This window comes from Episyrphus balteatus, chromosome 1 (assembly GCF_945859705.1).
Source record: "Episyrphus balteatus chromosome 1, idEpiBalt1.1, whole genome shotgun sequence".
NCBI classification, from domain to species: domain Eukaryota; kingdom Metazoa; phylum Arthropoda; class Insecta; order Diptera; family Syrphidae; genus Episyrphus; species Episyrphus balteatus.
The window spans coordinates 171,643,453-171,667,787 of record NC_079134.1 but is presented as its reverse complement, the minus strand read 5'-3'; the positions used below and the strand labels follow the sequence as shown (position 1 = coordinate 171,667,787).

The 24,335-nt window shown below is 29.8% G+C and overlaps 1 protein-coding gene across 1 annotated transcript; it reads left to right on the top strand.

Moving 5' to 3' along the window:
* Positions 1-273: 273 nt before the first annotated feature.
* LOC129917278 (cholinesterase 1) lies at positions 274-21,935 on the top strand. Its single transcript, XM_055997680.1, has 2 exons — positions 274-878; positions 20,099-21,935. The coding sequence occupies exons 1-2, from the start codon at positions 467-469 to the stop codon at positions 21,556-21,558; spliced, it is 1,872 nt and encodes a 623-aa protein (XP_055853655.1). The 5' UTR covers positions 274-466; the 3' UTR covers positions 21,559-21,935.
* The last annotated feature ends 2,400 nt before the right edge of the window (positions 21,936-24,335 follow it).

Here is a 24,335-nt window from a genome sequence, read left to right as displayed (position 1 = left end):
AACGATCGACATTCTTCAGAGAGAGCAAAGTTGGTAGAGTCGCGTGCTTGATGATAATCTGCTCACTCTAACTCCCCCAAAATGCCTTTAAGCAAGAAAGACTATGCGAACTCAAAGGATTTTTTCTCCCCCCCAATTCCACCCAAGAAGACCGTTACTTCAAGTAGTATTTTTTTTTTTTACTATGGCTACAGCTCTCAAACAACCCCCTTATTCCATTTTTTTACCCCCAAAAAGAGTGAGTGCTGCAAATTTATTTATCCAAATGGTTTCCACACTTTTAACGGAAACTTCAATGCTCAGTTGAAATTCGCGCGCCACTATGAGAAGTCGAAAAACTTTAACGGTTATCAGGAGTTAAGAGGTGTAACTTTGAGTGTTAAACCAGTGAGTTCCACAAGTGAAAAAGAGTACAAGAGTAGAAAAAAAAGTGTTGAAGTGGATCCAAAGAAAAAAAGAATTAACCATGGAGATAAAAATTTCTGTTATGTTGAAATTCTTGTTTATATGTCTGTCCTTTCCCTTGGTGCAGATTTTGACGATTGTTAGTGCCCGAGATGCACCCCCAATTCATATACCCGGTCAGGGAATGGTTATGGGAACCTATTTGAAAATGTATCGAACACAGAATATCAAAGCGTATCTGGGAATTCAATATGCTTTCGCGCCGCGGTTTGCACCTCCGGTCGTGGATGGTTTGGAATGGAAGGGTGTGAAGAATGCCACCACATTTCCACCAGATTGCTGGCAGAATCCTAAAAGACCCATAAAACGGCATAGTGAAATCTTTCAGAACCTCATTAAGGCATCACATTCGATGGAGGAGACCAAAGGATACGATGAAGAATGCCTGTTTGTGAATATCTTTATACCAGATGGTTGGTGATGTTTTATTTAATTTTTCTTCTTTTTTATATTTTGTTAAATACTTTTTACCCGAAAGGTTTTTTCCCCCAAATAAAGTGGAAAAAAGTCACAAAGGAAAGTTTTTCTGACTGATGAAAAGTTGTGTGGTGGGGGAGAGTAAGAAAGGGGGAAAAAGGTGGAAATGAATATTGTTTTTCGTGCAATTAAATGGAAGCTAGTTTTTTTTTTATTTTTTTTTCCTTTTTGAATTTCCTTGTGGTTTTTCCTGAAAGCGAATTCTTTGTTTTTCCTAGTTGAATTTTGTAAAGAATTCGGAAATAACGTTAATTTGAAAGAATTTTTCAGTTGAATTTTTCAACTGAATTCGGTTTGTTCATTGGGGAATTTTTGAAAAGTCATTTTGGTATTTTTGGTTTTATTATTTTTTTGTATAAAGATTTATGGGGGTGTAATTTGTTTGAATTTAGTTATTCAGTAAAAACTTTTGTTTTTTGACTAACAAGTATGTGAAATAATTTAAACATGCAATTATATTCAAAAAGTTGGAGACAGGTTTATATGAACAATTTACCACAACAACAACAAGTTTTTTTCGGAATAAAGTATCTAAAATTGTTGAAAAATTACATCTTTTCTGCAGCAAAAAAGTTTTTGTTAGTTTTTATAATTGTACCTATTGCAAAGCTTGTTTGACTGATATGATGATTTTTATAATGACGCTTTCTGTCTTTTTATAAATACAGGGTGTTTTTTTTTTTTTTACCTTGACTATCATCTATCAAGGATATAGGTATTTTTTTCTTAATTTTGTTTTAAGTTTTTCTTTCAACACGTGAAGTTTAAATAAAAATTACTAGACATAATTCCCAAATTGATGCGTCGGTTAAAAAAATGGTAAAAATCCGAAAAAGAAACTTTTCACTTTTTCCTCCAAATGTTTAAGTCAAGCACTGCTTTTTCACAAGAACGTGGAACAATAATAATGTTTATTGGGGTCTAGGTAATATTAGTTGGATCGCAAATAACGAGTAGAAATAAAATGTTGTGTTTTTGTGAAGTACAAATTAAACACAGAGTCTAATAACAAAAATTGGGAGTAACTCCACATTTTTTCTTAAAGTAAAAATGAGTTTGGATAAAAGCTTTGGAATAATTTTAAATTATAGAACATCCATATTAATACAGGCATTAGGGAATCATCTGAGAATTTTTGGAAAGTATTTAAATTTGATATTTCATATAAAGAGGCGCATTAAGACGAACATAAAAGATATTTTTTTTGTCTCAAAAACGTGTGGTTTGGCTACCATTTTGAAAAATGCGTTTTTGTGATTTTCTCGGCTCGTGTTTATGGATTTTTTTGTCTTTTTTTGTAGAAGAACGTATTCTTAAATTTTTTTATTATATAATTTTTTTTTTGTAAAGTTTCTCTATAAAAAGTTATTGACGAAAACATATAAAATTTTCGGTGATGATCGTGATTTTTACACTTTTCTTCAGTTTAGGTTCATCTAAGCGAAATAGTTCTCATATAAACATTGATACAACTCTAAAAAATTTATTGGCCTTAGTTTTTGAAATATTACAGGTATGAAACGCAAAAAAACTTTATTTTTATAGTTTTTCTTTTTGAGGTTCAGCTATAATGTGTAGCAATTTATTTCAGAATTATTTGTAATGGTGTAGAGGTGTCTGTAAGAACTGCTTTTTTTCTTCCAAAAACTGTTTAAATCTTTCCGATATCTTTTTTATTGACTGAGATATCTTAAGTTTAAGCTTACATATAAGCCAAAGACTAGCTCAAATTAATCTTATATGAAAGCTTAAACTTAAGATATCTCAGTTTTAAAATCAGATTGGACTTGAAATGTTTTCGTTAAAAGAACTTTGTCACGAAAACAACATTCTATCATAAGGAACAGGAAAAAAAATCGGATAAAAAACTTTATTTTTCCAATTTTTTATACTTGAAAGCACACTATCTAAATTAGGTTTATAATAATAAATAAAAACTATGAGCAACCCACTAACGTATTATAATGGAGGTATGACATCTTCTCTAAAGGTTGAGTTGACATTTAAAAATGATATATATTTAGAAAGTGAGTTTTTATGACTTTGAGCATAATTTCCTTACGTTAGCTAAGGAACTCGGTGTTCGGCGAGCACTCCCGGTACTTGAGAAAATTGTTTTGAATACAAATTTGGATAGAGAAATCTAAATGTTTTTTTTTTATTCAATTTAGTTTGAAAAAAAAAAACAGTTTTTGGATGTAGTCATTTATATATCACTTAAATTTTTAGTGCAACGCCAACGCAACGTTTCGAAGATGGTTAAGAACAGTTTATTAAAAGATACAATAAATAAATAAAAACAAGAAAAGTCAATAAAAAGAAGTAAATTAATTCATTTTTATTTGATTGAAAGATTTCAAATATTGGCTTATTTCAATTCATATTTGCACTATAAACTATGGTATAAGAGTGAGACCACGAATTAAAAATTACTCGCTAAAAATGCTCCTTGACGTTAATTTGACACCTCCGTTGCTTATTTTTTCCCTAAACCACGCTCTTTGGTGAACTGGTTTAGTAAACGTAACTTGGTAGGAATTTTATTTTATTAGTAACGTTTCGCACTTAATCGCCGTTAAAGGTAAACTCTATTCTGCGTTCGTAGTTCGTTAATATACATATAAATGCAACTAGGATGCTACTAGTTAAAAGGATTTATTTTGGTGCAATGGGCTAACAAAAAAGTGATTATTTTCTTCTAAAATATAATTTTGGGTTAACACTTTCATTTATATTTTAATGTTAAATTCAATTTATTGGATAAGTCTTTATTCTAAAATTTAGGCGGTATTTTCTTACTCTAAGGCAGCGATAGCTCTTCACAATAAAAACTTAACTAAATTGAAAAAAAAAAATTCTATTCGATTGGAATAGTTCAGTGCTAACGAGCTTAAAAAAAAAACACCCTTTGATGACTTTTAAACATATTATTTATCAAACAAGATATTTCTTGTGAATAGATCATATTTATCTTTCTAATTTATCTGATAAATGATTTAAATAGGGGTTTAAAAATTCAAGTTTAAATATTTTTTTTTACATACAGAACCAGTCGATATTATGTATATCTATAATGCTTAATTCCGGAATTATTGTTTCATACAAAGTGATTTATTTAATATTATTTTGATTCGGTACACGAATAGTGTATAGTATAAAAATGAAACGCAAAAGTATTTAAGTTTTTACTGTTTTGTTTAAATTGCAATTGTTAAAATATATGTAGGTATATCTGGGGAGTTTTTTTTTAAGCTTTTTATATACGATGTAATTTGAAAGAGTTCGCAGATTGAAGGGGTTCGGGAAGCCTTTATTTTGTACCTCATATTGTTTGGACATTTATTAGAGAAAATTATACAATTTTTGGTTAAAAAAGGGTTATTAGCTATTGAATTGAGTTAGCAAGTGAATTGGTAAACAAAATTCATTTATGTATGAAAGTTATTTTCTAGCTGTGATTAAGGTCTTGACTAGACAAGGACATAACCTCACAGATTATTTAAAAGTATAGCTAAATTGCTAATGAAGACTCTTGCCTTAGAAAAACAATGGTGGCAGAGTTAATTGAAGATGACTCTCTCCAGAAAATGTCTGCCAATTTTAAATAGCTTCACAAGTGAGAAGTGCCAACTATTAAAAAAAATAAAGATTTGAGTACCTACGACAATGGTTCTTTTATATTTGATTTGCTATAAAAACCGAAAATTACAATCTAGAGCCTATAGAATCACTGAAGACGAGTTATCAACTTTTTTAGTTGTTTCATAATACATACATTTTGAATAGTTTCAGATTAGTTTTATGTTCATTCGCAAAATTTGTGAGTTGATTACATATACTTTAAACAATTTAGGATGTCTTGAAGCTTACTTACTTACCGACCTTAATAAATCATATTTACAACTTGTGTAAGCTCATTAAAGACACATCATTTTACTTTTTTTTGTACTTACTAGCTTGCTTCTGTCAAAATATATTCTCTCCACTGACGGAAGAATAGATTTTTCTGTTTTCTCTTTCATTTATTAAATTAGAATGTGATCTGTTATTCAATTGATTGATAATAATACTCAACATAAATTCCTTAAGACTTTCTCACAATTAATGTGTGAAAAGACCCATTCATTCAAATTTATACTACACGTACCTTTTATAATTTTCCAACTAACCTGTATCGGAACAATATTTCAATTTACCATAATCGTAACTTTCACAGAGATACTATCTCTCCGCCGCATTCAACCCTTCAAATAAACGCCCACAATTTACACACACATAGTTCTTAATTGAATTAAATACCCCCTCGGGCATATATTTCCTGTCCACACTTTCAAATAGAGAAACGCAGGCAATTGTGTATAAAAAGTATATAAACTTTGTTCAAAGGTTCAAATGCAAACCCTATTTAAAAAGCCTGATTACATCGGACAGCAAATGGAACTCAGTAAGGAACTGCATTAAACTTCGTCCTTTTGCAATATGCAGTGTTAATGCACAATTGCCTAATTGCTTCCTACCCTCTTTTTAACTAAAACCCACTCACATTTGCCTTTTAGAAGTTGTATGGTTTGCTTTTGCTTATACCTTCTTTTGATCTTTACGCCATACCTGACGTAACTACCTTATACCATTTCCGACCCGTTTTGTCGACGAAAAACATCAATTAAAGTCACAAGTTTTTGTCAAAGTGCCTTTGCCTTTCAATGGAATGTTAAATGAAGAAATTTTTCTTCCGCGAACAAAATTCCGCGTCCCGGTAATCGACTTTTCCTAATTTCCAATCCCAGAAGTTAGTATCGATTATCGTTGCTACAGACGTTTCAATTTGTAAACAAGTTCAACAAAAGTTATTAGTGGTGCTGTTTTTACCTCAATTGTGTTGCCCAGGAAGGAACAAAAAAGGGAAGCTCATTGGTTGGGTTTTGGCAGTGGGAGTATTTGGGTCTTGAGTTGAGTTATAAAGATTCCTGTGGGGAGCTTTATTTTTTTTTTAGTCACGTTATGTTTTCATCATTCAGGAATGCCTCTTATAACGCACACGTTTCCTAGAACAATTTAGGACTCATGGAGGTGGTGATATCGATTTAGAAGTTACGTTGTTGAGTTTGAGCAAGATTAGAGGTTGTGAAGCAATTTTGATATTTTTTTTTTTTGTTTTGTTGGTTTGCTTTTTTTCAGGTCAGCTAATTATTCAAAATTCTACTCAAGAACTTGAGACTTATAGTTAGGTCTATATGTGTTATATAGTTTTCACCACATTATAAATGACGACAGCAACCGCCGCCCGCCGTCTATATACCTACATTTCTGCAATGCGAGATTTGACAACACGAATGTGAAGAACGCACGTGAGAGTTATTTTGAGGCGATGAACTCGAACACCGTCTGAAAAAATTTTGCCCTGAACGACAGTTTATCAGTTTGAGATTAGTATTATAAAAACCGTTACTGGTGTATGTTATAGAATGAATATAGGCAATTTAAAAGGTCATTAATATCTCAAAAAGATAAGAGACAATTGGTGGACTTTTATGCACGATGTATACCTAAATTGGGTTAAACCTACAGAGGGGATTCATTTATGAAGAAAGTCGAAAAAAATGTTTTTTTTTAGGTTGTTGATAAAATGCTGATCAATCAACAAATAAAATTTTAAGATTTTCTTTATTGATTTCAGGCTACCCAAGAACTGTTCTAGTTTAAGGTTGCCAAAAATTTTTTCAAAATATGAAATTTAATGAATTATTCCTTCTTTATTTCGTCAATGTTTTCCATTTTTATTGTTGTATTGAAAATGTTACTAAACCAATAGACTTTAAATGCAATTTTGTCATTTATCGTTATCAAATACAGAACAAGCTTTATATACCTCTTTTTACATTTTTGAAATTACATATTTATGTTTTAGACTTCATGGAACAATAAAATGTAATATAACTCTTAAAAAAAAAACTATAATTTCCGTCTAATTTAGCTGCATTACTTCCTTTCGAACTTATAATAATATTTTTTTTTAGATTTAGATTAAAACGAATTCTTTTTAAAATCAACTTACAAAATTACTAATCCATGATTCTTAATTTTTATATTGTCCCGTCTCCGAAAGAGTTTTTAATGAAATACAACTTTTGATTGCATGGGACAGAATTTTTGTATCAATTTTTTATAGTTTATACTTTTCGGTCACTGTGGCGTATGTGTAACATTTTTTTTAAAGAACTGTTTCCTTTAGATGATGGAAAAAGTTGATTTTTGTGAAGAATTTTGGGACACTATATTTTATGGTTGCCATTCGAAATGTTGCAAACATACATTATGTACTTGTCCTAGTGGACTTCTGAAATTACAGCCCGATATGTGTTCAATAATGCACAATGGCAATTTGGACACAATAGTTCGATAGGTCAATCCAACTTCCAGAATGCAACTCATAGTATACAAAATTCCAAAGTTTGTATAAATTAAATTTTGATTGTTCTCTTAGCATTTTTTCTATTAATTACCAATTCTTATAATTATATATTTGAAAACTTGCCAAGTTAACAATCAAAATTTTATTTAAACAAATTTAAAACCAAGCTTAAAAACTTTGTAGGCTTTTCAATCTCAGTACTTTTTGTACCAGCATAATATCAACATAGGAGAATTTGGCTCTTTATTTATCAGTTATGTTTTTGTTGTGATTCCACTACTTTTTTGCAAGGTATTGCTGTAGAGTTTAAAATCTATATTATTTGCTTATTTTAGCACCTTTTCTTATAATATAATATCATGTTTTTCGATATTTAATAACTCTTTTAAGGCAAGTTTGATACCAGTCTTCAATATATTTCGAATATCAAAGGGTGGGGACGGTCCCATAGGGGTATTTAGTCAATTTAGGCGGACAAAACACGAAATTTTAAACTAATCCAAAAGTAAAAATTCAACTTCCTACTAAAATTAGATAACTTACTTAGAATTGTCGTAAAGTTTTAAAATTGATTACAACTCGAGGTGACTTTGTGACTAGAGTGCAGAATTTTTAACCTAAAAATAAAATAAAATTTTATTATAGTTTAGCGACAGTGCTTAATTAAGTACTTTTTTGTTTAAGTGGCTATAGGGAAAAGTTTTAATGCAATATTGATAAAGAGATACGAAGCTTTCTACTAGATGCTGTATCTAAATGTTATATTACTTTAAAAATAAAATAGTGATATGTTGAATCTTAATATAAATTAAACGGAAAAATATTGTCTTTCTGTGTTGGTAAGGAGAAAAGTTATACTATTTCACATTATTGCGTGATAAAATTTAATATTTTCTAAAGGTTAAACTCGTATCAAATTGAATCTGTAAAAAAAAAAATTGCAACAAAGTGCAACTTCGACACATTTGCTCCTTTAAACGTTTTAGGTTTTAAAATGCTTACTTTGTTTCATGCATCCATATTTTAAGTTTTTTTTTTTAAGATTCAACTTCTTGAATTACAAAACCTGATCCCTCATAATTTTTCCTAAATTTTAAGACCTTTATGTTGGCGATACCATTAGTAAAACTCCATTTTTAAGCGTTTAAACAAACCATTTGGGTCCATGCTTGAGACTTTTTGTTTGATAAAAAATAGGTTTTGGAAGAAAAATGTTTTCATTGAAATTAACAGTTAAAATACTTAATTCCAGTATTAATTACTTTGTCGTTGAAGAAAAACCGAAAAAAAAATTTGTCCGCGTAAAAATGGCAAATACCCCTATGTGCGGTCCTTTGATTAGAGTAGAGAATGTCTATTTAAAAAAAAAAACATTTTTTTTGCATAATATTCTACCAAGCTATAAGGTTCTATTCAGAAGTGCAATATAATAACTTTTTGATGAAAATTCAGCGAAAATGGGCGGTCATCACGCCCCGTAAATTGAAAATCTCAAATTATCAATTTTTTTCTTTGTATGCAACACCAGGCCCATCACCGTGCCAAATACAAGTTTCTACGATAGGGGGAAGTTCTATAAAATTTTGATGATCTGTCAGTTAGTGAGTCAGTCAGTTATGGTGTTTGCAATTTTTGAAGCCCAATACCTCCGAAACTACTCATCTTAGAAGTTAAAATTTTGTGAGGATAGTTTGTTTTTGATCAGCTCAACAAATGAAGCGAGTTTGAAATTTTTGACATCTATGGTATAGAAGTTATAGAGGGGGTAGAAAATGGCCTGAGTTGTAACATGTAAAAAAGGGTGTAGTGCCAAAGTTGCTATAAAACTTTGCTTGGTACTACCGTGCCCCTTAATGATGTAAAATCTGTTTCCTTTGATATCTTCTCTGTCCATTGTCCTTAATATCTTTTCCTGATGTAAGTAATACATTATAAAAAGGTGCTAACTTCCAAAACTAATGGTTTTTATATTCGTTTTTCCCTAAAATGTCTTAAGTTAGAGCTACATCGAAACACAAAGTCAAAAAAAGTATAAAAAGTAAACAAAAGTACAAAATAACAAAAACAATTTTATTTATGTGACATTTTTAAAAATAAAATTATTTTAAAAATTAGAAACTTTTTGTACTTTTTTCACTTTGTAGTTCAGGCTTTATGCTCCATAAAATTCAATATTTAAGCCTGAACTACATACACTCCGTTTCAACTGAATAAGCACACAAATTTTCAAAGGTATTTTGTCCATTTTTTCCTAAGATTAAGCTTTCATGTAACATTTGATGATGTTTACCGTTAGCTTGTGATGTTGAGAAACCAAATCAGAAAGAATAATTCTCAAAGTGCCGCTATTTTTTTTCCTGTTCTCTTACAAAGCGTTCCATATGGAAAAATGCAGTTTTTTTTTGCTTCAACTGAATAGACACACGGTCTTTAAAGGTCAATATCTTCGTTGTTTGTGAGAGTTTTGATATGATTGGCATACCAAATGAAAGGTTGAAATGTTCTTATTGAGATTTTGTCATTTAATTAAAATTTAAAAAAAAGTAGTAGATTAAATGCTTTGAATACTGTCGACAGAGCTAAAATTAATTTGTTAACGGAACAAGTACTGACCGGGTCTGCTATAGCTACCAAAATTGATCGGAGTTTTAGTGTGTTGCCTATTCGTACCTCAAAAATGAGCTGGAAAAATGAGTGACGCAAAGTGGTTTTTTTCGTTTGAAAAAGGTCCATTTTGATGGATTCATAATTGAAGTCATCGGGGCCATCAAAATTGACCTTTTTCAAATGAAAAAAACCACTTTGCGTCACTCATTTTTAAAGCTCATATGGAGTCTAGAAAATTCTAAACGAATACCTTTTTGTTGCTTGTTTAAAGTTGGTTTCTTTTGGACTTTTAATGGGTTAAAATGATCGGTGGTGTTAATTACTCTGCGGAGTGTTGAAACACTTGCAGAAACACCAGCTTTTTGTTTGTTTTTTGCCCCGGAGTCAAATGAATTGGAGGCAGATCTCAAAATTTCTCGTCGATTAACTTTTATTTTTGCCGTTTTTTTACCTTAATTCATATTTTTCCTGTACGAACTTTTATTTTTGGGGTACGAATAGGCAACACACTAAAACTCCGATCAATTTTGGTAGCTATAGCAGACCCGGTCAGTACTTGTTCCGTTAACAAATTAATTTTAGCTCTGTCGACAGTATTCAAAGCATTTAATCTACTACTTTTTTTTTAAATTTTAATTAAATGACAAAATCTCAATAAGAACATTTCAACCTTTCATTTGGTATGCCAATCACCTCAAAACTCTCACAAACAACGAAGATATTGACCTTTAAAGACCGTGTGTCTATTCAGTTGAAGCAAAAAAAAACTGCATTTTTCCATATGGGACGCTTTGTAAGAGAACACGAAAAAAAATAGCGGCACTTTGAGAATTATTCTTTCTGATTTGGTTTCTCAACATCACAAGCTAACGGTAAACATCATCAAATGTTACATGAAAGCTTAATCTTAGGAATAAATGGACAAAATACATTTGAAAATTTGTGTGCTTATTCAGTTGAAGCGGAGTGTACAACAGTCGGAAAAAGTATTTTGACAAAATTAACATTTTTCTAACTGATGAGAATAATCTGTAACGGTTAAACATAAAATAAGGAAGTTGACGGTTATTTATTAAGTATAATATGGTGAATCTCATTATGGCCAATGTCAGTCATATAGTTGGTATTATGCTTCGAGGATGCATTTTTTGTATACAAAGTACTAATTTTTGACGGAAAAAAATATTTTGACAAACGTTCTTTTTCAACGTTGGTAAGGTAAGGTAAGGTAAGGTAAGGTAATGCATTTTACGTGTTTCAAGTACGTATAAAACTGACAGACTTATTAAGGCTCCAATTGGTAAAAAATTGGACAAAACGGCGGAACTTTATATTGAAATTAGTGCATCTTCTGTTGCAAGTCATAATTTCGGTGTGTCTGTTAAAAAATCTGTGAAGAACTGAATTTATCACGGGAAGCTTAAAATTATCAAATATGAAAACACAAAAATATAATTAATAAGTCTGTCAGTTTTATAAGTACTTGAAACACGTAAAATGCATTACCTTACCTTACCCACGTTGAAAAAGAACGTTCGTCAAAATACTTTTTTCCTTCAAAAATTAGTACTTTTTATACAAAAAATTCATCTCCGAAGCATAATACCAACTATATGACTGACATTGGCCATCATGAGATTCACCATAATATACTTAATAAATAACCGTCAACTTTCTTATTTTATGTTTAACCGTTACAGATTATTCTCATCAGTTAGAAAAATGTTCATTTTGCCAAAATACTTTTTCCGACCATTGTATATGTAGAAACACAAAGTGAAAAAAGTACAAAAAAGTGTATAATTTTTCAAATAACTTAAATTTTTAAATGTCAAATCAATAAATTTGGTTTTTTGTTATTTTGTACTTTTGTTTACTTTTTATACTTTTTTTGCTTTTGTATTTTGATGTTGTTCTAGCTTTTTCAATGTCAACTTAAGAATTTTAAAAGACCTTATGATAGTTTTAATATCTAAAGACCTAAATAACACGCTCTTTTTCAATCTAGGGCAATAAAATTACATTAGTAAAGTACCTAATAGTTATTTACATAATGTGTTGTGTATCAATGCATGAACATATACAATTTATCCTCTGCCAAAAACTATTCTGTGTCCTTTTTACTTCACTCACCATAAAGCAAAAGGTGTATTTAATTACCATTTTCGTCTTTGGTAAAACAAAGAAACTCTGTTACTCTGTTACTCTGGCTAAGTTACACTTACTTCACACAATGGAAACACGACAATAAATAAAACGCACTACTACTGTGTCGCATGAACTTGAAAACAGTTTTTCGGAGTAACCATTTAGACTCTTCAAGTTATTGCCATTACAATCTACCACCTGTATTCAACTGCGTAGCCATCTTAGTTCATTTACCTTTATGCAAAGGATCAATGATTTTTGGATGGGCACAATGATGCAAATATATAAAATTAAAAAAAAAACAATTTTTTTTTGCGAATACTTTACTTACCCTTAACTTTCCTGCAAACAGAAATAAAAATGAGTTGTGCTCCCGTGATGAGGCCTACAGCTGGAAAACTTGAGCCATCTACTCCGTTTCCGTCAATGCACATAACATATTGTTGATTTGGAAGCGTGTAACGGGAAACCCCTTTAGTCAACTCGACCCGTCCTGGCCTCTGCCGAATAATACCTTCAAATTAAAACTTAATTTTTCACAACCAACCAACACTTTTCCTTTTCTGTTTTTGTGAATTGGCCTTATTTTGATTGGGGTCTCTCTTTGAGGAGTGAGGTTTGAAGAAATCCGTTTTTGTTTGTTTCAGGTGTTTATTTGGAAATTGTTATGATTTAAAAGACTTTTTTTATTGATTTCTTTTTTTCATTATTTTCATTTCGTCTACTTTCACTCGAACTGCAATTTATGATTCAAAATGTATAAAATTACCACTAAGGGTGCATTTTATTATTACTTAACCTTTTATTAAAAAAGTTACAATCACTTTTATAGGTTTGTATAGTTTAATTTCTGTAAAACAAAGTCATAATAATGGTTAGGTACATGTTTTGGCAAATTTGAAGGTTGACTTCATTTATGGGTTTTATTTTACCGAAGTATTAAATGCTAAGTTTTAATTTAATTTTTTATTCATTTTTTTTCACATGACTTTGATTCGTAATGATCCTTGATCCTTTTGTTGAAATTTGAATATAGCGTGACTGACTTTTGAATGAAGTTAAACTTTATTTGTAATTTAATTGTTTGTTTTGTTTATTTAAATGAGTAAATAATATTTTTAATGTACAGGTAATTAGTGTTTTATATTTTTAACTGTCCGATATAAAAAACTGTTTAAAACTGTTTATTTTAACATTACAGGTGTCACCGTTTCGTTGAAATATTTTTTTTGTGTTTGAAGCCTGAGCAAATTGCTTCTACCGTAAACGATGGAAAATTGTCCCTCACTTCCATATATTTTCTTATAAACCTTAGACAGTATTTTGATGTCATTGTTCCATCGATTTAATCCATTGAAGTAAAAGTATTTTTAATTACCGACCTTTGAAAAAAAAATGATCATACATTTCGCAGATGTTCGGCCTGGTTTCATAATATCGCCGTTTTTGTTAGCTTTAGGCCCAATTTATTGACTCTCCATTAAACTTAAATCGCCATTAAAAAAAGGAATTTTAAAATTAAAAACCAAATTCGTTTAATTCAGTCTCTTTTAAAGATTTTTTTTTTTTTAAGTTTGGCATCATTAACTAATTGAGCATTAAATTTAAAAGGCGTTTTAGTGAAAACACCAAATTCGACCTTTTAAGAGGGATTTTTTTAGAGAAAATGGAGGTTTTAAACAGGATTTCTATTTATTCACTCTCCATTAGCGTCAAATGTCATTTCATTTATTTTTTTTATTTGAATTATTATTTTATTTGAAAAATGTCAAATGAGCTAAAGAATTATTAAAAAGTCCAGACTAGAATTTTTTGTAGGTATACACACATGCATTTGTACCATAAAAAAGAACAAAATTCAAAGAAATTAATGCATTTCTTGTCTACTTCGCACAGATAATACTAGATCTACTAGATTATATTCTCCACTTCAAAACTAATCATTTTTGAGATGCTGCATAATACATACATAACATTGCAATTGAAGCCATGAGAAGAAGAGATATAAAGCTTACCTACTTCTAAACCAATGACACGAGATGAATGCCGATAACACTTAAATTTAAGTTGTTATTTGACACCGATGGAAAAAATTAAAAATTTCACTTAACTCCTTCTTCTTCTCATGGTTTCAATTGTAGGTTGTAGCATTCTTTGGTTACCACTGGTATATCGTTAATCTCTTGCATTTTCTGGCGTTTTCAGCTGCAAAATACTTACGGGTCATAGTTTTTTGGTTTTTCTTCCAATTCAAATCTATTTGATTTGACAAAATTGTAGCTTTTGACAGATTATTTTTCAAACAAAATAAAAAATCCCTAGGATATTTTTAACAGAGTTTTAAATTTAAAGTTCCCATTAAAAGTAAGGACTTTAACTAAAGAAGAGTGAATTAAGGTCCAATTTATTCACACTCCATTAAATGTAAAGTCGCCATTAAAAAAGGGAAATTTTAAAATTTGTATGCGATTTGACAGTTTTATAATTTTTAATGGAGCCTTTAAAAATAATGGAGAGTGAATAAATTGGGCCTAAATGAATTTTTAATGATGTATACTTAAAGGCGACAATAGTTTAACGAGGCCGTTAACTAAAGCGATAAATTTCAAAATTTAATGGAGGCTCAATTGGCCCTTTGTTGCTCAACTACTTACTAAAAGGTTCCGAATAATATTCATGATCCATAAATTAAAATCTTTTATGGTTATTTTAACCTTTCTGATTGCAACAACATTTATTTCAAGTTTTCGGTCGTAAAAGTTACAATTACCTAAATATCTTTATAGAAAATGATAAGAAAATATTTTTTAATTTTACAATAATATGAAACAATTTATTTTTGTATTTAATTGACTACATAGTGGAATAACTGATGCCCCATTCACAATATTGCGAGACGACAAGACGAGAGCGAGACGTTTTTTCTCAATGTTTTCGATTAAAAAAAAAATCGTTTTGAAATCGTATGCAAATTCACAATACAGCGATTTTTTATTCTATAAAGTAAACAAAAATAAAAAAAAATAAACAACATTTTTTGAGAATCGAACTCCGGACGGTGAGATTACGAGGCACTCACCTTATCACCTAGGCTAACTCGAATTTAGAAATTATGAAAACTTTTATCCATATAAGCTGTCTAAAATATTTGAATATTAAAATTTCATTTTCGAAAAATCGTCGTCTCGTGAGTCCTTTTTCCAAATTTTCGGAATTTCAACGCAACGAGAACCGGAATATTGTGTATTGTTTCATATATTTTCATTGTTTGGAAACTTTTAAAATCGTCAAGGAAAATCTCGTCTCGCTCTCGTCTCGTCGTCTCGCAATATTGTGAATCGGGCATGATGCCCCATTCACAATATTGCGAGACGAGAGCGAGACGTTTTTTCTGAACGTTTTCGATTTAAAAAAAATCGTTTTAAAATCGTATGGAAATTCACAATACTGCGATTTTTTATTCTATAAAGTAAACAAAAATAAAAAAAAAAAAATAAACAGTATTTTCTGAGAATCGAATTCCGGGCAGAGAGGTTGGGAGGCAATCACCTTCTCACCTGAGCTAACTCAAATATTTTAAATTAAGAAAACTTTTATCCATATAAGCTGTCTAAAATATTTTAATATCAAAATTTCATTTTCGAAAAATGGTCGTCTCGTGCGTCCTTTTTCAAAATTTTCGGAATTTCAACGCAACGAGAATCGGAATATTGTGTATTGTTTCATATATTTTCATTATTTGGAAATTTTTAAAATCGTAAAGGAAAATCTCGTCTCGCTCTCGTCTCGTCGTCTCGCAATATTGTAAATCGGGCATGAAGCTCAAAAAATGGCAATTTTAGGGAACCCGGTCGAACAGCTTTGATTTTCATGATCTTTTTTTCAAACGTCGGTAATTGAAAATACTTTAAAGTCTATAGATTAAAAATTGTCGCTGTTTCCGTTTTGATTTTATAAATTTAGTTGAAGATTTTTGTGAAAAAATTTTTTTTTTTTAATTTTGCTTAAATTTTATAAAGCACCCCGAACATTTTGTATAGAAAGTGGCCCTCGGTGAAATTGTCTGAAATGTTAATATGTTTTGTTCTCTTGAAGCCCTTGATCAAAAGTCGATATGGGCAGAAAGTCAAAAAATGGACAGTTTTTAAAATAACGGGTTTTTTCCGATGACTATCTCAAACCTTTTAAATGGGATAGTAACTCCCTATATTGTGTTTTGCGCTATTTTTTAGTGGAAGTCATAGGTTTTTAGGGTCGCTGAAACCGAATCCAAAGTCCATTTTTGCCCCATCACGTCAGGTTTTCAAGATAACGTCAAAAAATGTTACAGCCTCAAAAAAACTTTTTGTTTGAACTGGGAGTTCAAACAAAACAATAATTTGCTTTAGTTAATCCATTAACAGTTCCAAAATAAATTCAGTTCTGATAAGGTGTTTTAAAAAAATGTTTTCAAATTGAATTTTTCATTAATGTTAAAGGAGTTTGGTAACAATTTAAATTCTTATTCTCACATATTTATATGTATTTATGTCACCTAGGAAAATGTATTATATATTTTCTTGTTCTAATAAATGTTCTATTCACGCAATCGCATGTGTTAAATTTGTCATTAAATCGGATACGCTACACGTACTAAACTATGTATGTCAAGGCACATGGGTAGTAAATATTTTTATTTGCCTGCAAAAATTATCAACAAAGTATGTAAGCACCTAGATATTCATCGAATCGGAAGCAAAAGGATGTACTGCAACAATACCCACTTAACCTTTTATGCAACGACGTCATCTCATATGTATACTCGTTTCTCAACTCAACACTCTTGAAAATCCAAGAAACGAGGTCAGACATTACCAACGAGTTAGGTTCATAAAGTAACTCTTTTACCATTTATAACTTTGAATACCACAAGAAGTTGTGATTGTTTATAAACGCACCACAATAGCATAATTACTGTTATTAATGTATAATTACTGTAGATTAAGTAGTATTTTTTTTTTTAATTTTTTGTTTTTGTTTAGTCTATGAAGGAGGCCAATTACCCGGATAGTCATTACTTAGTTAGCAAAAGAAATCGAAAGTTCGTTGAAGTTTTTGTCACGCAATTCGCATAAATTTCATTAACACGAACCTGAAAAGACACAAAAGTGTGGGTTGTTTTAAGTTTGTGTTTCTTTTGTCAAGAAACTAATTTGTTTTCTTGAAAAAACACTAACATATTTCTTAAGGCTTGCAAATATTTTAAGTAGGTACAATGTTGTATTTATTATTTATTGAAGTACTTTCAAAAGAAATGTTTAACAAAACGTTAGCGAATTCTCACTTTGTATTTACTTATTTTATGGTAGTAAATTTTTAAATATTTATATCATTTATTTAAGCTTCATTTGGAAATCAAAGTTGAATAATTCCAAAATCAATAACTACTTCCTTCTATATCTTTGTTTATATGATTTACAGTGCTACCTTATCAGTTAAAATTAATTGTTCGTTTTTGTCTATAGAAAAAAATGTTACTCATACGCCACAGTGACCAACCTTAATATAAAACGATTTAGTGAAAAACTCTTTAAAACCAAGGCATAAAACGAAATCAGATACAACAACCAACATAATCAAATAGCATTTATTAAGTATATGGGTCTAAATCATGGATTTGGAAAATTTGATGCCCAGGTATTCTTTTAAATCAAAACAACATTATATTTAAAGTTTTTTTTTTTATTCACCGATTGAAATAATAGACATGCATCGAGAAATATATTTATTTTTGTAAAAAAATATTAATTTCAAACAAAATTATGCTAAAAGGGCAACTTAAGGGCTCTCAGAATTTGGTAGCTTGTTTACCTCAAATCCTTAAGGTTTTCGATTGAATGCAGTTTTTATGAAATTTCGAAAAATCTCTACTTTGCAACAGTATTTTGATTCCTCCGCTCATAATTGTTTGTTTATTTTTACAATTCATTCGCTAAGAAATTTCTTATAATTAAAAAGAACAATTGTTAATTAGACTGTGTGGCAAAAAGTAGGTTGAAAAATAAACTCGGGCGGAGACCTATCAAGTTTTGTAGAGCTAGTTGCACTTATTACGAAACGTTGTTTAAAAACTCCGTAAAACCTTAATTCATTGAAAAAAAAATCTATCTTCGTCAAATGTATACCCATTTTAGATTTCTTAACAATTTTGGATAGAAGACACTTAAACCTTTTCAACAATGTATAAAACATGTGGTTCGGTTTAACCACCTAGAATTTTTAAGCTGACAAAGTACAAAAGTTCCAGTTTTTTCGTCATTTACCCAACTTCAACATCAATTTAAAGTATATGTTTTCAAAACAAGATGCTGTTTTAAAAATATATTCTAAAATTATATTTATTTCCAAACCGAACGGTTGAAAATTGGTTTAGAAAAAAAAAAGTTACGATTTCAACTCAGAGACAGAAATTCAAACGTTTAGGCAGCGAACAAAAATGTTATTTTGGCACGTAGTACGAAAACAAGTTCAATACATACATATTCTCTATGAAAAAAAATCTTATGTTCGTTTGGGTTTCATGGCAAATCGCAAAAAATTTTTGCATTCCTTTAAGTTTTTTGGTTAGTCAAAAATTTTCTTACCCATAAACTTACCAAAAAACTTAAAGGAATGCAAAAATTTTTTGCGATTTGCCATGAAACCCAAACGAACATAAGATTTTTTTTCATAGAGAATATTCACCAAACATGTTGAATTGATTTTAGGATTTCTCGGAGAAGAAGCGATATCGAAATGATTTAAACGGATTTTAAAAGAAGAAACTTAGTTCTTTGAAACCGCTAGAAATTTAATCATAAAAAATTATCACACAAGATGACATAACCTCAAAAACTGTTAAAAAAGGGTATTTCTGATTTTCTAACGGTAATATCTCAAAAACTTGATGTGATGGAATTTTTTTGACTTCGGATTCGAGTTCAGCATACGAAAAACCATTAGAACTTTTTGGTTAGTGAAATCGAATTGGGCAGAAAAAATGAACGGACTTAGATTCGAATATCTGAAGATCTAAGAATTCCACTAATTTGATTGAAATGCCGTTAAATAGAGGCATATTTCTTCTAAAAATAGAGCCATTATTTGAGTTTCTACCATTATTATTAACAGAGTTATTAACAAAAACGTGTGAAAAAGTACGTAAAAGTACGTTTTTTCATAAATTATTAAGCTCATAAAAAACGAATAGCTCGATAGAAAATTTTAAAAAAGCTTTTTTCTTACTATTTAGACCTAAAGGAACATTTCTGCATCAAAACATATGGAGTGCAAGACACTTCGAGTAGTGTCGCGTTCAAACGACCCGTATTTTAAGTGATACCATATTATATTTCAACCAATTGTATTTGAAATAATCGATTTCAAAGTTAAAAACAGGCAACATTAATAATTAACGCCAAAAGATTCATATTTGCACCGCGTCTTAGTGTTCTAAAGATTCTCTGATTTCTTTTTGTATTAATACTAGCTGACCTGCTCCAACTTTGCTCGAATTGATAATATGTTTTCGTACTACCCAGTCATAGGGTATTTTTAAAATAGTGAAAAGGTGTTTTTTTTTTTTAAGAATTCGGTTATAAGTTCCAGAAACTTACCACATTAATACACATAAATGATCCCTCTTTTTATTATTATTATTTATTATACCTACTGTATCATGAATAATATTGAGACCCAAAATGTATTTTAAGAAATAATTTAGTAATTCTTATGACCTATGCGAGTCAACTTTTTTTTTTATTGAAAAACAAACGAAAAACCTATTTACTTAACATAACATCTTCCATGAATGATTATACAGTCTATATCGAAGACAGCATAATAACCTTACCTAAAATAACAATAAATACAAATAACCTTCCACAGAACATAAACCATAAGAACATATAACAACAACAATAATATCTCTTCTTTATTTTTCTATTTCAACTTTCTTTCTTTATTTTCCAGGTCTTCCACCTATGCAAGGATACGCTGTCATTGCTTGGCTTCATTCTGGTGATTTCTCCTATGGCAGTGCCACCGACCTTGATCCGTTCCAGATGGTATTCAAACAAAAAGTCATAGTAGTCACAATAGCATATCGATTAAATATTTTTGGATTTCTTACCACGCAAGATGGCGAGGCACCTGGAAATTTTGGCCTAATGGATCAAGCTGCCGCCCTCTATTGGATACGTCAAAATATAAAACTATTTGGCGGGAATGAAAATGAAATAACCTTAATGGGTCATGCGGCTGGTTCAATTAGTGTGGGCTTGCATTTGACTTCGGGAGAATGGTCTCAGGGAGTATTCAATAAAGCTATAATGATGTCTGGTAGTCCTTTGGCTGATTCAGAAATTCGATTACCAATTGATTATAGTGTAGCATTGGATTCGATAGCAAATACTTTTGGTTGTTTTCGAAGACCAACTTCGAAATTGATGGAATGTTTGAGGAGAATTGATGCAAAGATTTTATCGGAAAATTTACCCTTTATTGAATGGGGACCTATTGTTGATGAAGGTTTGAGTAATACTTCGGTACCATTTATTCCAGATTTTCCAAAGAATCTTATCGAAAAGGGTATGGTTCGGAAGGTGCCACTGCTAACGGGGTACACAGACATGGAGGAAGTTTTGGATTTGGTAGTTGGCGAAATGATGGACACTTCCATAACCAACGAAGTCTATGAAACAATGCTGAATGATATCATTTTGACAGATCTGAGCCAGTTCGATGACAACGACACCTGGTGTGGAAATGTTCAAATTGTGTTGGATGCCGTTAAATACGTTTATAAGCCTTATCCACCAATGAAAAATGGCGCCAAGTTGAGAAAGCTTTTTGTGAATTTCCATACCGATAGGAAATATATCGCTCCAACAATGTTACTGGCCAATATGCTTAGCGACAACAATCAAACTTACGTGTACAGATTCGATTTGAAACCTAGAACTGAAATGGCCAATAAGGATATCTCAGATTGGGTTGGAGTACCTCAGAATTTCGATCTAATCTTTGTTTGGGGTATTCCGTATTGGACAAATCCAGATATGATCAATCAGTGGGACAGTACGGATAAGAGAATATCAGATATTGTTATGACTTTGTGGGCAAATTTTGTCAAGAGTTCTAATCCAACAGCAACTGGAGTATACATCAAATGGGATTGGTTCACATCTGAGGAACAAAAGATCCTCGTAATCGACAGAGCTTTCAATATGACCGATGACATGAACTTGCAGGCGATAAAGTTTTGGAATGACTATTATCCCAGAGTTGTGTATCATGCTATTAATTGTTGCAACTCAACTGATACTGGGACCAATCTTGTCCAACAGTTTACTGGACCGTTTTCAAGTACTCTAGGGCTATTAAATTTGTTTGCTTTATGGTTAAATGCTTATCGATTTATAGGGACGTAGCTTATAACAAGAAAGGCAAACTTTAAGTTGTAGGTGTGGCCATAGTTAAAATTATTTGTTTAAAATTCTTATAATAATAAAGAATTTAATAAAAAAAATTAGTTAAAATGTATTGTAAAAATGAAAACTAATATTACAAAAACAAAAACAAGTTTCAAAGGTTTCAATAAAGGAAAGGAAGTTAATAAATGGACTTACTTGTAAATATATATGTATGTATTCAAACTACTACTTTAAATTACTTCCTTTCCAATTAACAATATAATATTAGCATATAAGCCATTAAAATATATATGTATAATGCCTTAAGATTGATCTATATACGCAAGAACCAATAAATTGCTCGCAACACAAAATACAGAGGAGAAACAAAATAAAACAAACAAAAATAACGAATAAAAATGTATGGCGTTGATTTTTTTCTTAATTAAGATGCGTTGTACAATACTCGTACCTTTTTCTTATAAATCGATAATCGACAAAAAGAAATGTCTTTATCATTATTGTACAACTATTTTTTTTTATTTCACGAATTATGCAATGGTTATGCAGATAAGTCCATAAAGTCTATATAACATTTTTCGTTTTTTCCTCTTTTTTTCACCCAATCCACCTTCCCTCCACTTTTTAAAAATTGTCAAGAAATCCCTCTTTTTGATATTTTGGTTCCTCTTTTTCCTCTTTTTTAAAATTATGTATACGTTTGTTTAAAAAAATGGACATTTTTTGGAAAATCAAGGAAAATGTGACTTAAACCACTTTCAATTATACCACTTTTAATTGTAAAAAAAAATACGTAATTATTGTTTAGCGCTGATTTGATTTAATAAGGTTACTTTTGATAAATTTTGTGTTGTTTTAGTGGAGTAACTAAAGCAAATTATTAGGGAACCCGGCCGAACAGCTCCAATTTCGATGATTTTTTTTTTCAAGCGTAGGTAATTAAAAGTACTTTAAAGTCTATAGATTAAAAATTGCCGCTCTCACCGTACTTTTTTTTTAAATTAAAAATAAGATTTTTGTGAACAAAATCAATTTTTTTACAAAATTTTTCTTAAAATTTTTAAAAGTAAATAATACCGATCGATAAACCTAAATTTTTAAAGATAATAATCGTGTAAAAGTAATATACAATTGTGCATCGTTTAGGTGGTAGATGCTATTTTCTCAAAAATTGACTTTAAACAGAAAAAAAAATATTTAGGAACAACGGCAACACCTGCAGTACCCAAAAATATATTTTTGAAAAGCTAATAGTTTATTCTTGTGTTATAAATAAAAAAAAAAGATAATGCCATCAGTGGTTTTTGAATAAATGGTCTTCAAACTCAGAAATTTGAATACAAAAAAAACAACAAATAACTTAACATGCCTTTTTTTCAAAATTTTTCTTATTAAAATATAAATTTTTCTTACAATTTTTTTTGGCCACATTTATTGTTAATTGAATTCAGAAGAAAAGGGGAGTTCATGTATTAAGGTATAAAAAAAAATTTAAAAAAACTCTCGATTTTCGTGTATTTTTTTTTATAAAAACAGAGTTTTGGAATATAAAATATTTTATTACCCAAAAACTATAACTCACCAGATCATCAAACTTTTTGCATTTAACTAAGAACAAATAAGGCTTTTTATAAATTAAAAAAAAAAATTTTTTTTAGGTATAGAAATAAAAAAAAAAAATAGTTTGAAATTTTTAATTTTTTTTTTTTTTACTAAAAACTTGAGTTTAAAACCTTTATAATTTTTAAACTATTCTTAGAAAAAAGTTCAAAATTAGTGTATATAAAATATAAACTTTAAGCTTTTGATGAAGGTATGTTTTGGAATGGTAAGATTTGGCATTGGCATATAAAAGAAGTTTTTTAATTTCAAAGTCGTTCTAAAAAAAATTTAATTTTTCATCTGAACCAGAGGATAGAACCTCTTCGTGGTGAAAGCCACTCCCATTTTTTATTTTTTTCATTATGTCGGTACTTTAAAATATTTTAACCTATAGGTTAAATCTTTGAAGTTAGGTACTTCATTAATTATATATATGTATTTGTTTTTTTTTTTATAAATGTAATAAATACATTTAAGTTAAAGAAAAGCTATCATTTAACATTAAAAATGGGATGTCTTATGGCATTTTATATTCAGTGCTTAATGCTTTGTTACTTTTACCGTGTAGAAGCTAGATATTAAAAATGAATTACATAATATTTTTTATTACTTTTTCACTTGTTTTTAATATAGGTATTATGAAATTCTGTAGGAAAAAATTACTTGCAAACTATAGCTACTTTAACATAATAAAATCATTATCATTGAAATTTTATTTTATTTATTGCAAGGCATCCGTCAAAAAAAGAAAGATTTTCATATTCAAATATCGCAAAATCGGTGAAAAGTGTGTGTTAAGTGAGGATAAGAAAAAAAAAAAAAAAAAAACATTTTCGAGCCAATTGGTCCTATTTGAAAATATTAGAAGGTAAGTATCGTTATAATGAAGTTAATAGTGCCTGTTATTTTTGAGGAAAATAATGAGATTTTTACTATCTAGCCTAATATAACTTCGAAATCTTTTTTGATTTGATGAGATATCTAAAAGCAAAAATACTTATTCATACACATATTTGCATCATTATAAAAGGTGAGTTTATTGTTCTGTTATTTGCATTTAACTTTAACATCAATGTTTTATGATGTTTAAAATACATACATACAATGCAAACCATATTAATGTGTTTATTATTTCATACATTTTATTTTTAGTGTATAGCAAATAATTATGA